This window comes from Mixophyes fleayi, chromosome 5, assembly GCF_038048845.1.
Source record: "Mixophyes fleayi isolate aMixFle1 chromosome 5, aMixFle1.hap1, whole genome shotgun sequence".
NCBI classification, from domain to species: Eukaryota; Metazoa; Chordata; class Amphibia; order Anura; family Limnodynastidae; genus Mixophyes; species Mixophyes fleayi.
In genome coordinates, this window is record NC_134406.1 from 250,756,630 (window position 1) to 250,773,700 (window position 17,071).

General features: G+C 41.0%; 1 protein-coding gene across 1 annotated transcript in view; it reads left to right on the forward strand.

Moving 5' to 3' along the window:
* Positions 1-1,428: 1,428 nt before the first annotated feature.
* Positions 1,429-17,071, forward strand: part of SPAG1 (sperm associated antigen 1) — a 59,387-nt gene continuing 43,744 nt past the window's right edge. The window contains exons 1-7 of the mRNA XM_075213879.1: positions 1,429-1,521; positions 2,881-3,022; positions 10,684-10,843; positions 12,115-12,225; positions 13,320-13,384; positions 14,880-14,995; positions 15,189-15,294. Of these exons, the coding sequence (XP_075069980.1) occupies positions 2,883-3,022; positions 10,684-10,843; positions 12,115-12,225; positions 13,320-13,384; positions 14,880-14,995; positions 15,189-15,294 (698 nt within the window). The 5' untranslated portion in view covers positions 1,429-1,521; positions 2,881-2,882. The remainder of the gene's footprint in view (positions 1,522-2,880; positions 3,023-10,683; positions 10,844-12,114; positions 12,226-13,319; positions 13,385-14,879; positions 14,996-15,188; positions 15,295-17,071) is intronic.

Consider the following 17,071-nt stretch of genomic DNA (forward strand, 5'->3'; position numbering starts at 1 on the left):
TCCGGGGAGGGAAGGAGCAGGAGAATTAACATGCTAGATGGTAATACAGTTTTAAAACCTGGGACTGTCCTTGGAAATTAAGGACAGTTGGCAACTATGTAAACATACATGATTAGATGATAATCATAAAACTAGGCAGATAGGAGTCTATTTACAAAGCACCGCAAAATTGAAACTTTTCAATCCTCATTGCATAGATGCGGATTGAAAGATTTCTCATATTTATTAAAAAATCAACACAGGAACAGCCGTTCCGAAAAAACGGCTGTTCCTGTGAAGTGTATGGCTTAGCTAACACTGTCTTTTCTCTTGCGGTGCTTCAGTGAAGTTCTTCGGCTTCTTTGTAATCCTTGTGTGCATGTGCCGAACGCAAAACTCACGCATGCACACAGAGCTGGTTAGTGTAAAACGAAAAAAGACAAATTAGAATGTGACAGGGAGGGATCACATGATCCTTCCACACATGCGCAGTCAAACTTTTCAATTATGTTAATGTACGCCAGCTTTTTCATGGGAAAAAAGCTATTTGCTTTTGTTACTGAGCACTCCCCCGAACAGGGGTCAGACTGAGCGGCCCGGGGGACCGATGTCCCACTGCCCCCCGGCCCAGCCCGCCCCTGTCTGCTGCGATGCAATCATGGTAAATTACATTTTTGTGGTTAATCCCCGAAAACATCAGTTTTTGGACATTTAACAGCTGGATTTTGTTTGATAAATAGGCCCCTTGGAAACAGAACAGATAGTATGAGCTGCAGTAGGCAAACAATAAAAGTGGTTCTATGCACTGTGGTTTTGATTTGAGAAACAAAACATTGTCAGAGATATTAGGCCAGGGGCCATCTTTGGGATTTTAAACAGTTGTCAAGTATGAGGTTTCTGTCAGCAAATTTACTGATAGTGAAAAAATATCACACACACAAAAAAGTGAATGTCATTAAAACGCACACCCTCCTCCTGACACAATAATAATACAGACATATCACACGAAGGACTTTACTATTGTGTATGGCTGAGCATCCTTGTAAATGTCTATAAAATAGTCAATTAAAAATTGTAACAAAGCAAGCAGCTCTGGTCTAGTTTGGATACAGAGAACATCACTAATATAATTCAGTTCAGGCATAGAAAAAACTCTGGCCATAGGTTAAACTGTTTCGTTACATTACAGAATTGTTAACACTAGAGGGAAAAACACGTTGTGGGACCATTCTGGCGCGTAAGACCGCGCCGGCTGACTGCTTTACACTCCCTGTTATTCTGGTCTCTAAGAAAATGGCTACGACCTAACGACTCTACACACATTGCTGCAGACGCTCCATAATAACTTTACTAAAACTTATTCACTCTAGTACATGGACAGCGATAACGTTGTTTGGCTCGCTATTGGTTAATGGAGAGTGGGCTTGACGTGTCCATGGTAACGGCAAACAGTTTGCAGGCCTCTGCCTACTTTTACTGCAACTTTACGAACTGCATTTGCTCCTAGCAGTCCCCTCTCTGTGTGTCCAGGTACAACTACAGGTAGGTGCATGTTCTGTCTGCTCAGGTAAAGTCACCAGCTCAACCTGCCGAGTTCTGCTGACACTGCACTTTCCAGGGTGTTGCTCACAATGGTGTTGTATTGTCATGTGGATCTTTCCAAATTTGCTGGTGTTTGTCTATAACATACACTAATCTGCCACAATGTTAAAACCACCGGCCTGATATTGTGTAGGTCCCCCTCGTGCCGTCAAAAGAGCGCTGACCCGTAGAGTCATGGACGCCACAAGACCTCCGAAGGTGTCCTGTGGTATATGGCACTAAGACGTTAGCAGCAGGTCCTTTAAGTCCTGTAAGTTGTGAGGTTGTTCCTCCATGGCTCGGACTGTTTTTCCAGCACGTCCCACAGATGCTTGATGGGATTGATCTGGGGAATTTGGAGGCCAAGTCAACAACTTGAACCCTTTGTCATGTTCCTCAAACCATGATGCGCACATACTCGTCCGTCCACATGATGTAAAAGAAAATGTAATTCATCAGACCAGGCTACTTTCTTCCATTGCGCTATGGTCCAATTCTGACTTTCACGTGCCCATTATAGGCACTTTTGGTGATGAACAACGGTCAGCACGGGCACCCTGACCGGTCTGTGGCTACGCAGCCCCATATGCAGCAAGCTGCGATGCACTGTGTGTTCTGACACTTATCTATCATAACCAGCATTAACTTTTTCAGCAATTTGTGCTACAGTAGCTCTTCTGTGGGATTGGACAGACGGACTAGCCTTCGTTCCCCACGCGCATCACTGAGCTTTGAAGGACACCCTTGACTCTGTTGCCGGTTCACCGGTTGTCCTTCCTTGGACCACTTTTGTTAGGTACTAACTACTGCATATTGGGAACGCCCCACAAGACCTGCCATTTTGGAGATGCTCTGACCCAGTCGTCTAGCCATCACTAATTGCCCTTTGTCAAAGTCACTCAGATTCTTACGCTTGCATATTTTTCCTGCTTCCAACACATCAACTTCAATAACTGACTATTCACTTGCTGCCTAATATATAACACACTTTGACAGATGACTTTGTAAGGAGATAATCAGTGTTATTCACTTCACTCATCAGTGTCTGATTAGTGTATAGATTGTTCTTTACATGATACCACTAGATAGTAGGCCCTGTATGCATTTGTCTGCTCTGTGCTTTCATACATATCAGCTAAATAGGGGACATCTAGCAAATGCACTGGGATCCTGCAAGTCATATATTCACCTATAGGTAATAATCGTGTTGTTGGTAGTCACTCACACTATATTATATTTATTAGGCAAGCAGACTGTAGTAATGTGCATACAGTGGCATGATTTTGTATAACTTTTTTGTTGTACTTCTTCTTTTTATAGCAATGAGTGCTTCAGAGTTCTCCTCGGAGCTCTACCAGGGAACAACCAAAACATTTAAAATACCCATTGATCATCTTGATTACACATTCATTGAGAAATGCACGGACGTCAGACATCTTGAAAAGATTTTGAGAGTTCTAAGGTAATTATATAATTGGAGAGATGAAATTTGGGAATCAACAAATATGGGTAATCATTTATAGTGTATATGAAGTAAAGTAAGTGGTAAAAAAAAAAAAAAAAAAAAGGCAGAGAATTGTTCCATTTCACAAGCTGACATCAGCAGATTGCACAGTACATTGAAGCATGGATAACGAGATAATTGAGGTTCTGTTGTACTTGCAGTTTTAGTCATTTTTGTAGCAGTCTAGTCGTTTTCAGTATAACTTGTGACTCCTTCTCAGGCCTGTGAAACAATAAGGGACATTTATATAAAGCAGGACTTTGTAGTTTTTACTGTGTATGTTATTAAGGTCTGATAATATTTCTGTTCTGGTTGCTCACTGTACCTGTGTGTACCCAGTTTTGAACAGAGTGATGATATAATGATTTGTATCAAACATATCATGGGAATGTTCACAGCAGCACATATTATTTCAGGAGATAACTGGTCATGTGGAGGACCGTGATTTGTCCACTTGTGTGATCATATTAGTGAGGGCAGAACTGCATGTGACCAAGGTGGGGTCATGAGGTGAGGAGAGGGGCAAGCGGAGACCCCAACAGCCGAGTAGTGATGTGAGGCTCAGACTAATGCAGGAAGTTTTTTGTGTCAAATGCACCTTTCTGTGAAATGAAGATGTATGTCTACTCTCTGCCTACTCTCCGGTCTAGGGCGATGCCTCCACAGACTAGAGGTGCGTCCAGGCATAGCGAGAGGTGTATAAATCTGTAGAGGCACGCTGAACAAGAGTCCAAGTTCCCACCCCTTTCATTAAAGTTTAATTTTCATTAACTCTTTAATTTTTCTCCCAAAATGCTGCTCAGTTTAGTCATATATTGCCTCTATTAATCATAAAAGTGAGGGTACATCAGGACTGTATTTATTAATTAGTATTTTTACACGTTTTTACACGTAGCACTTTTGTTTGTTTGAAAGCTTGATTTACAAAGTGCTCCTAGAAATGCTGCAATTGAAAGGTGCAAAATTGTGCCCCATTAAAAGCATAGGGCAAGACCCAGGGCTAGATTTACTAAACTGCGGGTTTGAAGAAGTGGAGATGTTGCCTATAGCAACCAATCAGATTCTAGCTGTCATTTTGTAGAATGTACTAAATAAATGATAACTAGAATCTTATTGGTTGCTATAGGCAACATCTCCACTTTTTCAAAGCCGCCGTTTAGTAAATATACTCCTCAGTCTCCTCAGTGCGGAGCTGGTGCAGAAGTCCAGTCTTTTTGTGTCTCTGTTTTTCTGTGTGGGTTATTTTTTTAAAATTTGTTTTACAATTCTTAAACATTTGCCGAGTCCCTACTGCCCCCAGAATACAAAAGTTACCACAAAAGGTGGGTGAAAAAGCCTGCCTCTTAATTTTCTTTTTTTCCCCCTAGTCTAGTTTGTTGCACCAATTTCATAAATGTCCTTTAATGTGTACATCTTCTCTCTCTCTCCTGCTCTAAAATATTTGCTATAAGGACATTAAAAGCTAACTTCACTAAAAACGAAACAAAAAATGATCATATATAAATGGATTATACTTAATTGGTGCTCTCTGTAGTGCCAGAGTGCGATGTTCGTTAGATATAGTCGCTGGATCCCAGTCTGTAATTATCCTTTCTTTTACAACTGCTCAACCGATTGACACAGACACAGAGCGGTTCCAGGTGCCACAGACTCTCACTGCATTAATACAGCTTTATTTTACATTTTGAGTGGAGTAATCTTTTAAGTGTTATTTTGCATGTTAATTATAGTAACTCTCATGTGTAATTCTAAAACAGTGATCTGAATAATACATATCAATGATATCGCAAAAAAAATTGTTGCAAATCAATAATCTTAACATGTTAGTAGCATGAATATAATTTTGGTGCAGTTCTCTTTTGATTCCCTTTGATTGTAAAGAATATACAGCACTTTCCAGGAGTGTGAAGGGCAAGTGATAGAATCCAACAGCCATTTTATTATTCATCATGAACATTTATTTATATAGCGCCAGCAAATTCCGTAGCGCTTTACAATTGGGAACAAACATTAATAAGACAATACTGGGTAATACATACAGACAGAGAGGTAAGAGAACCCTGCTCGAAAGCTTACAATCTATAGGACAATAGGAGTTAGAAACACAAGGGCATGTGCTACATCATATTGCACAATGGACCAGCCAGACTGCAAAGGTAAAAGTACTGAGTGGGCTATGTGTGTTGCAATGTTGGTCAGAAGGTTGTTGTCTTGCGTTAGCAGTGTAGTGGATGGTAATAGGGTAATCTAGGAAAATTAAGATGATTGTTGAGGAATATCATAACCTTGTCTGAAGAGGTGGGTTTTCACTGAACGCTTGAAGGTTTGAAGACTAGAGGAAAGTCTTGCTGTGCGTGGGAGGGAATTCCACAAAGTAGGTGCAGCCCGGAAAAAATCCTGTAACCGAGATTGGGAGGATGTGATGAGAGCGGAGGAGAGACGTAGATCTTGTGCAGAACGAAGGTGTCGAGTAGGGAGATATTTCGAGACAAGTGAGGAAATGTATGTCAGTGCAATTTTGTTGATGGCCTTGTATGTTCGTAGAAGAATTTTATATTGGATTCGTTGAACTACAGGCAGCCAATGTAGAGACTGACAGAGTGGCTCAGCAGAGGAATAATGGTTTGTAAGGAAAATCAGTCTAGCCGCTGCGTGCAAAATAGATTGTAGGGGTTCAAGTCTGACTTTGGGAAGACCAGTAAGGAGGGAATTGCAATAGTCGATGCGGGAGATGATGAGTGCATGAATTAATGTTTTTGGCGGTGTCTTGTGTCAGATATGTGCGTATTCTGGAAATGTTCTTTAGGTGTATGTAACATGATTTAGATATAGAGTTGATGTGGGGAATAAACGACAGTTGTGAATCAAGGATTACACCTAGGCAACGAGCTTGCGTGGTGGGATTTATGGTCATGTTATTGACAGAAATATAAATGTCAGACAGGAAGCTTCTGTTTTTGGGTGGGAATATTATTAATTCAGTTTTTGAAAGATTGAGTTTGAGTTGGTGAGAAGACATCCAAGATGAAATGGCAGAAAGTCAGTCAGTAACGCGAGACAACACAGATGGTGAAAGATCAGGAGAGGATAGATAAATTTGTGTATCATCCGCATAGAGATGATACTGAAATCCAAAGGAGCTTATTAGTTTTCCAAGAGAAGTGGTGTATATAGAGAATAGCAGAGGACCTAGGACTGAGCCTTGTGGAACTCCAACTGATAAAGGAAGCGAAGCAGAGGTGGATCCAGAGAAATTAACACTGAAAGATCGATTAGATAGGTAGGATGAGAACCAGAATAGGACAGTGCCTTCAAGACCTAGGGATTGTAGCGTTTGTATGAGAAGAGAGTGGTCAAAAGTGTCAAATGCAGTCGAGAGATCCAGGAGAATTAGAAGAGAGTATTGGTTATTATATTTGCTGTGATCAAATCATTGACCACTTTGGTCAGCGCAGTCTCTGTGAAGTGTTGAGAGCGAAAGCCTCACTGAAGAGGATCAAACAGGTTGTTTGCTGTAAGAAAGTGTGTGAGGCGTGTGTAGGCAATTCTCTCTAGAAGCTTGGAGGGACATGGGAGCTGGGAGATGGGGCGGTAATTTATGAGAGAGTTAGGGTCAGAATTCTGTTTTTTTAAAATGGGAGTAATCACTGCATGCTTGAATAGTGATGGAAAAATACCAGTAGAAAGAGATAGATTGCAGATTTTAGTTAGAGGGGGAATGAGCACAGGAGACAGGGACATACCCATTTGTGAGGGAATGGGATCAAGAGGACAGGAGGTAGAGTAGGAAGATGAGAAGAGAGAAGAAACTTCCTCTTCATTTGTGGGATCAAATGAAGAGAGAGTGTCGGAGGGTGCTACAAAGGGATTGAGCCGATTGCTTGTCAAGGGAGATGATACCATTTCAAGCCTGATCTTATCTATTTTTTCCTTGAAATAGGAAGCAAGATCCTGTGCACTGATGTTAGTTGGAGAATTTGGGGCAGGAGGATTCAGAAGAGAATTAAATGTGTTAAAGAGGCGTTTGGGGTTAGAAGCCTGAGCATAGATGAGAGATTGGTAGTATGCTTGTTTAGCAGTGTCCAGAGCATTTCTGTAGGAGTGGTAGATATCGGTATATGTGATGAAATCATTAGAGGTACAAGATTTACGATAGTGACGTTCTGCTTTACGAGAAAGTTTTTGTAGAGTTCGTGTTACTGTAGTGTGCCACGGTTGGCAACGAATTCTACGCTAAGTATGTAGTGTCGCTGGAGCTACTTGATCCAGGGCAGTTGCTAGGGTTTGGTGAAAATGGGGTACTGCCCGATCAGGGGAGGAGAATGTAGAAATTGGGGAGAGAAGGTGTTGGGGAGAGGTGGAAAACTGTTGAAGATCAATAGAGTTGATATTCCTGCGGGTACGAGGAGGCTTGGAAGAGTTTGACACTAGGGAGGGTAAAGAACTGCGGGTGAGCGAGTAGCTAATAAGGTGATGATCCGAGAGGGGGAAAGGAGTGTTAAGGAAATCATAAACTGAGTATAGTCTAGAAAAAACAAGATCAAGACAGTGGCCATCCTGATGAGTAGCGGATTCAATCCACTGGGAGAGGTCAAGTGAGGAGGTTAGAGAGAGTAGTTTGGAAGCAGCATTGGAACGTGGATTAGAAATAGGGATGTTGAAATCACCCATGATGATGGTGGGGATATCAGTAGATAAGAAGTGAGGGAGCCATGCAGAGAAGTGTTCAAGAAATTGTTGGTGTGGACCAGGGGGGCGATAGATGACAGCAACACGCATAGAGAATGGGTTAAAAATCCTAACAGCATGTACTTCAAAAGATGTGAGTGATGGGACACTTGGTATAACTGTGAATGTGCACTGTGGGGAGAGAAGTAGTCCAACCCCCCCCCCCCCCCTCCTTGTCTGCCTCCTGGTCTGGGGCTGTGGGTGAAATGGAGACCACCATGTGAAAGGGCTGCAGGTGAGGCAGTGTCTGAATGCGTGAGCCATGTTACTGTTATTGCTAGAAGGTTGAGGTTGTATGAGAGGAAGAGATCATGTACGGAGGTAAGTTTGTTACAAACAGAGCGTGCATTCCAAAGGGCACATTTAAAGGACTTTGGAAGAGAGGGGAGACAGGTTATGTGTTTGAGGTTTGCCAGATTTCTGTAGTGTTCGGATATATGTGTCTGGGAGGAGTGAGGGGGACCTGGATTAGGTGATATATCACCAGCTAATAGAAGCAGGGAGGAAGAAAGGTAGGAAAGATGATTATAAGATGTGTGTCCTTTTAGTTTCTGGCGGCAGGGTGAGGCTGTTAAAGTTATTGAATTTAAATAGCAAAAGAGTTCATGAGTGTTCAATAGAGGTGAGTGAAGTAATGAAGGGGCAATGTGGACAGAGGTGCGTGTTGCAGAATGGGTGAGGGATGATATAGTCCTAAAGATAATGCAATGAAAAAAGATAAAGAAAAATATTTTGGCAAGCATTGGGACTATTAGTCAAATAGCAAAAATGAGGAATTAAAGGAATTGCCTAATTGCAATGTCCAGTGTAATCAGATAAGTAGTGCAGAGCTCGGCTGCAGCAAATGTAGTGTATTCCTGGATATCTGGATAGTATAAAGTAATGATGTGGGGGAGTGGGTGGAAGTGTTGAATGGAGAGTAATAAAGAGCAGGTAATTGAATAGCTGAGATTTGGCAGAGTCACGAGAGAGGAGGGTGGTTGAAAGACATTATAATTTCTTCCTACTTGTGATGGGAGACAAAGCTTAAATTGAATTGAAGTACAGTGCAGAGATAGGGGACTGAAATAACTGTAGCATGGGTAGGGAGTGGTTGAGCAAGTAGTACAGCAGTCTGATTAAACATAGTGGATTTTGCATTGAAAACAAACTGATAAATAAAACAAACTTTCATGAGATGAGAAGAAAATGAGATCAGAGTCCAAAACAGTCCTCATGTTCCATGTAGCTTGTAGCCAGGGTGAGTTGAAAACATCAGAGGTAGAATATGGAGTTTCAGGTGAATACTGACAGTTGTCCTTGTGAAGCTGTGTTAATAGGTAGAATGTTCTTCTCCTGTTTCCTGTTTAACTCCGGTATAACTCCGAATTATGCTGTTTAAATTTTTTGTTTCACACTTGTATCTATACACACTTAGAGCTATACACACTAACTAAGCAGCCATCACTGGCTTTACAGCCATTCTACTATAACCCTTGTAAATAATTTCACTGATAGCAGTTTTTTTTTTAATAAACATTAAGAAAAACTTCTACAAACATAAATTAGGAATGGAGGACAAGATGGCTCCAATGTTCGATGTAAGACATTACGTCCCTACATATTTCATATATTGGAGTTGCAGAAGGAGGGAGGGTAGACGCGGTCAAACACAGCCCAAGTTCAGTAAGGGTGTGAGCATAATTGTGACCAAGATAGTTCCGCACGGAGATGCAGATACGCCTGTCAGTAGCCATATTTGTTGTGGTGAAACCTGAGGGCTGATGATGGTGACGGTCGCCAGTACTAGCTAGCCACTTCTGATTGGATGATAGACCTCTGAAGCTGATAGGTGCTTTCTTCATTGCTGGTGCCTATATTATATAAGTTTGTGAGTGCATTTTAGAATGAATTTTGTACACAAGAAGGAAGATTATACCTGCTGTATTATAGAGGTTTTTTATTTGTTTTTTAAATCAACCCGAATAGTGAATATCTTTTTCGCTATCAAAACCAATGTTAAAAACGATTCTTGTATTTATGACCTTAGGGTGTCTGATGTATAACTGATATAAACCCGGCGTGTATGCTACTGGTGCACAGCTGGGCGTATCCTCAGACATGTCCAATTCATATGGATGTAAATACGCTATTTTTAAGCGCATCTTTTTATACGCATATTTGTCCAACTTGTCCGCGGCTCCTTTGTGTTGTGGGATGAGGTAATTACTTGAGCTCCGAGCTGTGGTGAGTACACATTTATAGGGCTTTCCCTGGTTAGCAGGTGGCCACAGAGCTTCTTTCTCCCTGTAGAAGGACTGGTCTTTATTTTACAGGCGCTTAGGAGGTGCCGTTATTAGTCATCCTGTACTTTAAATGGGATGTTTTGTTTGTTTTTTTTGCATAAGGCGCATTTATTTATTTATTTGCACACATACCCGTGTAATAAAAATATTGCAACACCCAAATGGGACACATAGGGGTTTGTTTACTAAACTGTGGGTTTGAAAAAGTGGAGATGTTGCCTACAGCAACCAATCAGATTCTAGCTGTGATTTTGCAGAATGTACTTAATGAATGATAACTGTAATCTGATTGGTTGCTACAGGCAACATCTCCACATTTTCAAACCCGCAGTTTAGTAAATATACCCCATAGTCTCATGATTATTTAAGGCCTAAATGAGGCTGGAATGTACTGTATTTTAGTCGAACAAATCTCAACGTTGAAAATAAAGAAGGGGTGCTCCTAATTTGGCAGTAGGTTGGATATTTTTCACTATTTGCATACTGACCGACGATCACACAAAGTGATTTTATAAGGACCGTTCCAAAAAGCAGACTATGGGAGTACACCTATGTCTACACCTATACGGAAAATAAAAGTAACGTAACTGTACTGTCTTTGTATAGGTCTGGAGAGGAGGGACGCTACCCAGATTTAACAGCATTTTGTGAAAAGCGGATTGAAAGTTTATCTCCCCATAGTCGTGCTCTGAGGAAAGATAAACCGCCAGCAACGGCGGCTGATTTCTCCCTGGAAGACTGGAAACAGATTGATAGTGATTTTAAGGTATAAATTATTTTGTTATTGGTTTGTGTTTGTGTGTAAGAATCTAAAGGCGATTTGTGAGACATGAGGTAATGTCAACTACCATGCATTAGAAAAGCACAGTGGTTGCTAGTATATTGGTACTAACTCAGCAGTGAATGCAAACTGCGCTGATGAAAAGAGAACAACCATATTTCAGCCTGTCACCAGGCAGCCATATTGTACACTGAAGTAACATCATAGTTGCCTACACTCCCGGAATGTCCAGGAGACTTTCTGGGAGTTCTCCCGGAAGACCAGGGTAACCTCCCAGTTTCTGGTCTCCTCATTACTTAAGTGGCGGTGAGCGGGGCTTAGGACGCGAGTTGTGAGCCATTGTGCCCCCGTCCCCTGCTGTAATAGGCTACAAAACTGTGATGCTGTCTAGGGGGGTGGGGCCAAATAACTCATTAAAGCAGAGTTCACTGGACGAAGGTGTTTCACTGGAAACTCACTAATAAAGGTGTTCCCTCCAAAGTGTTGCATCTTTTCTCTCAACAGTGAAGAGAGCTTAGTGACTCATTCAGTCATCTCAATTGTCAATCTTGTTTTTCTGCTATTAAGTCACTGATAAGACCAGACACCACAAGGAATCCCAGACTTCATCTTTCTGAATAACTTTCTAGTCATTCTTGTGATTTTTTTTATGTCATTACAATCTGCTTTCACATTATTGTGGAAATTATTAAAAGATCATATAGTTTACTCATGGCCCAAACCCAGTCTAAGTGGGCAAGTTCAACAGGACAAAGTTGACAGGAGTCTGTATGAGAATTGTTTTTTGCAGGTTACCATCTCTTATGTATTATTCCCTACTTGGTTGTCTCTCAATCTTTATAACTCAGACATGGAGATGCTAAGAAGCCTCATAGCCCCTCCTCCTTCCTTTCCCAGATATGAGAAATATTATTATTATATCCAATACTTGTGTATTTTATCACTTCTTGCCTTAATACCTCAATAAAGAAAGATTAAACAAAAAAATTATATAGATTAATTTACAATGTCATCTTTTCCTTGCGAGAAAGTTTAAGGGGTATATTTACTAAACTGCGGGTTCGAAAAAGTGGAGATGTTGCCTATAGCAACCAATCAGATTCTATCTGTCATTTTATAGAATGTAGTAAATAAATGATAGCTATAATCTGATTGGTTGCTATAGGCAACATCTCCACTTCTTCAAACCCACAGTTTAGTAAATATACCCCTTAAGCTTATATCATTTCACATCACTGAATAAATTTATTTTCCAGACCTTTTTAACAGACATGAAGCTTAAGGAACAGCAGGAATCTATCTGTCAGCAAAACACGGACAATTTGCCTCCTATTCGCAGTGTCTCCAGCGAGCCAGCAACTGATAAGGTTTTCTTTCTACTGATATTACAATTAAGCAAACATCTATTTACTGTTTATGTCTGTAATTTATTAAGTAATGTTGTGTTTTTCTGAAGAAAATGACAGCATAAAAGGAGTTATACAGCACTAAACATTAATAATAGCAGATATAACGCAGCTTAAATATCCATAGTCCTAGGATCATGTGTACAGAATACAGATAGGATGAAACTCAAATATAATATTTCATTGTCAAGAGGTAATCTGCAACTTGCCCAGCAAGAGGGAGAACAGATTTCAAGGCAGAATGGCCTCATACACACAATGGAATTAATTAAAGTGTATAACGTGTTGTTAAAGCTTATTTAACACACTTTGATGCTATAAATTCCAAAAACTATGTAAACAAATGGACCTGTACACACATATTTCCTGACAAGCATTCACTTTGCAACATTGTTGGCGTTGCCTGTAGTGTTTAGATGCGTTAACGCTCTGTAAATTACATTGGGGTTCTATGGGAGGGCTCATTATGTACACAGTACAGTATGCTGCAGGGAAACTTTGGAGTGCTTATATCTGAAGATTATGTGCAGCACGGTGGCTCAGTGGTTAGCACTTCTGCCTCACAGCAACAAGGTCATGAGTTGAATTCCCGACCATGGCCTAATCTGTGAGGAGTTTGTATGTTCTCCCCATGTTTGCGTGGGTTTCCTCTGGGTGCTGCGGTTTCCTCCCACACTCCAAAAACATACTGGTAGGTTAATTGGCTGCTAACAAAATTGACCATAGTCTGTGTGTCTGTCTGTCTGTGTGTGTGTTAGGGAATTTAGACTGTAAGCCCCAATGGGGCAGGGACTGATGTGAATGAGTTCTATGTACAGCGCTGCGGAATCAGTGGCGCCATATAAATAAATGGTAATAATAATAATATGTTGGCCCTTTGAGCAATCAATGTAGTACACAGGCATCTGTTCCTTAGATACGTCTAAGAACAAATTCAGTGGAACAGGTCAAAACTGTTAATACGCATCTGTGATTGTCAGTAATTTAGCACCGGGGTTTAAAGTATATCTGTTGTTAAATAAATATAATTTTAATCTATTTTATATTATTTTCAGCATAAAGGAAATGGAAATCCTGCTGCTAACCCTAAGATTCCAAGAGACTACAGAGACTGGGACAGGTGAGCAGCTAGGTCTAGCAGTATTATGTATGTACGTCATGGTTATTTTGAAACAATCTCAAATCTGCTTGTCTCACTTTACAGCAGTGATATTTATCAGATTAAAGCTAATGTGTATGAAAGGTTCAGAATCGCATGGCCAATGGCCGACTGGCCAGAGAGATTTCTACGTCAGCGCTCACAGAGGTGGTAGAGGGTTAGATATGATGCCTTAAGGAGCCAATATTCTGTGATTTGTATGTGGCTAATTAGACCATTTTAGACCTTATTGGCTGAAATCTATCAGATGCTGATTGGGGAGGACAATAAAATCATTTAGACTTTGACCCAATGGTTGCCCATCGGATTCAGCCACAACTTTCAGATTTGGTAACTGTATGGCCAAGTCTGGCAGTGATCGGGGTAGTGGGGATGAGCTGTCAGGTCGGGCCAATGTATGGCACCTTTAGACTTCATGAAGTGCTGTAGCTATATTCAGAGGTGCTGTGACAGCCCCCACTCCATCATCTGCCTTGTGTATTAATGTCCTCCCACAAAACATACATAGTGGGGACACAGAACTCCGCTCCGTGGTTCTCTTATCTCTCACTGCCCAGACTCTGTGTGACAGATCTCAAGTAATGAAGCTCCGATTTCTGCAAATCGCTGGAAATTGGTGACTTTGCACGGGAAATTTAAAGCGGCGATGGCTTGTAAAGGCAAACTTGGCTTTACAAGCCATCGCTGCTTTACATTTCCCGTGCTTCATACATTTACCTCCTGATCTCAAAGTTGAGTTCTTCATAGCGTAGGCTGAACGGTGAATATAATGTGTGATAACTGGCCTGTTGAGGTGACACCATTTACTGTTGCTGCAAAGTCGCTTAGTTTCATGTCGGTGCCTCACCAGGGCCTTAGACAGTTGCCATTCTGCACTGGGCCTGTAGTGTCCATTGTACAAGAGAGAGGCATTGACGTAAGAGCTTTAATCATCTACCTATTGGATGACCTTAGTTGATTTAAACCGACATTCAGGATGGTTGTAGTTAGAAGGATGTGTTTATGATAACTGTAGGACACATCTCGGTCAAAGGGTGTGAGCTGCAAGTTAGATCCTGGAGGGCAGAAAGATTTATTAAAAGAATGATCATTCAGGTACATCTTTCCCCATTGGCTGTTTTTCTCCTTTTTGGGATAGAGTGAAGACCCAACATCAACAATATACTCCCTGCTGCGATTTGTATTAAGTTCTCCAGCCAAAGTTGTGTTGAGAACTTGCACAGGGCTTGGTCCAGTGTTGTGACGATGACACTACTTGAATGGATGGTCACAGTATACATCTAATCAGATGACTCCTGCCCTCCAGTTTTATAGAGAAAGTATTGTGTGCCAAGTTGTGGCATGAGGTTGTAAAGGGTAGTAGAGAGCAGCAAATATTAAGCACAATACAGCTTAGTTATGCTCGTGTGTATGTGTGTGTATTAGCATTTTTTTTTACATTTTTTTTTTATGTTAGATTTGACGTTGAGAAGGAATTATCAAAAATCGATGAAAGCCTTGAGAAAAGCAAACAGACAAAGACGGTTATAAATACAACAGCAACAAAAATAAAGAAAAAAATAGACACAACAGGTAACTGAGCAGCTTCTTGTGTGATGTAACTGTTTACCATTGTGTTACACTCTCCAATATCACACGTAAATTCATGTAGTTATCATAGTATAATTTTATGTTCATATTAGTAATCAGTCTTCTTCCTTCATATGCACAAAGCTATGTCTGCAGTCTATGAGCAGCCTTTTATTAATATGAGAATGTCTTCTAGGTGTTAACCAAGAGCAGAGAAGTTGTCTTGCAATCCGTGAGAAGGAGAAGGGGAATGAAGCTTTTAGAAGTGCGGACTATGAGGAGGCCGTCTGTTATTATAGCAGGTGAGATGGACGATTGATATATTGTAGTAGCCCTGCATTATATAAAATAACCCAGTCTTCATCGGTGGTGTAAAATGCACTTGTCCTCATCAGTACAGAGTGTCGCAGCTGTTTTGTGCACGGAATCAATTTTCATGAGGATTTGAGAGGATAGTGATGTAAAGGGCTTCGGTGAGGTCACTGATCACTAGTAAATCATACTTGCCAACTCTCTGGGAAAGTCCGGGAGACTCCTGAAATTCAGGTCCGACTCCCGGGAGAACTGGCATTTCTCCCGCATCCCTGAATTCCCCTGGCAAAATCACGCGATTCGCAGAGAATTGCATCATTTTCGCCCCGCCCCCCCCTCGACAAAACGTAATTTTACTCGTGGGGACGGGGCCAAAATGACGCGATTCAAGGCGCCCCACCCACTCCCGCCCTCTAGTCACGCCTCTCTCCCGGATGTCGCCTACTGAAAGTAGGCAAGTATTTAGTAAATTGATTCTAGGTATTCATGATCTTCATTCTCTTGAATGTTGGCTGAGCTCACAAAAGATCATTAAACTACTTGCGTAGGATCAAATCTCACCATCTGAAATATTTAAGTTGCTAAACGTGTTACCTATACTTCCCTGTTGTGACTATACTAGTTAATATGTATTACTTTATATAGTACATACATTTTATGATATGATTTACACAGAATTCTGGGCATTGTTCCCTGCCAGAGTGAGCTTACAATCTAATTTTTGTACCTGCAGTCCGGGTGACTTGGCCATTGCTCCACGGAACCAGCACTGGGGCTCACAGCAAGTCTCTCTGTGTCATTGTTGTACAGTTAGTTCATTTAACCACTGAGCCATGCCTTCTCCCAGAATAGATAAATAGATTAGTTATGAAATTGGGGGGAGACTTTATTACCAATAGTCAGTGATTAATGTACAGTGGGCAGCGTGGTGGCTCAGTGGTTAGCACTTCTGACACACAGCGCTGGGGTCATGAGTTCGATTCCCAACCATGGCCTTATCTGTGTGGAGTTTGTAAGTTTCCCCCATGTTGCTATTAAATTGACCTTGGTCTCCGTCTGTGTGTGTGTATTAGGGAATTTGGACTGTAAGCTCAAATGGGGCAGGGACTGATGTGAGTTCTCTGTACAGCGCTGCGGAATTAGTGGCGCTATATAAATAGCTAATGATGATGATTATGTAGGTAACTAATATTTATACATGTTACTCTCAAAGTCATGCATTTGTCACAAAGTATTACTCTGTATTTAATGTAATCTGTCATTTAGCAGTACTTCACACTCCAGAATCCTCCAAGGTTTGTTGTTGAGATAGATGTTTAATTCCGTTATAAGGGGCAGATTCAATTTAGACAAAGTCCTGTAGAATCCTCACGCGTGGTGAAAGTGCTGTATTGGTATTTGCGAAACCACTATAAGCAAAAACAAGAGAAGATTTTAACGAAGAGCGTCCCGGAGAGGAACCTCACGCAGGATTCTTACGGGACTCCTAAAGAATAAGGAGAGCGCATAGAGCAGTAGATATGAAAACATTTACTACAAGTTTTTGTATACACTCACGTTATATAAATTATAATTTATACTATAGATTAGATTACCTTTAAATCTGTGACAATGTTCAGTCTGGGCCTTCTGGAATAGTCTGTAATACAAGTTCTTTCAGCTGGCTAGAGCTGTGTCCTGACGTTACATACTGGAAACATTAAAATATAATGAAAGAAATGGATGCAAAGTACAAGCTCCACTTTTACACGCACCCTCGGAACTTAA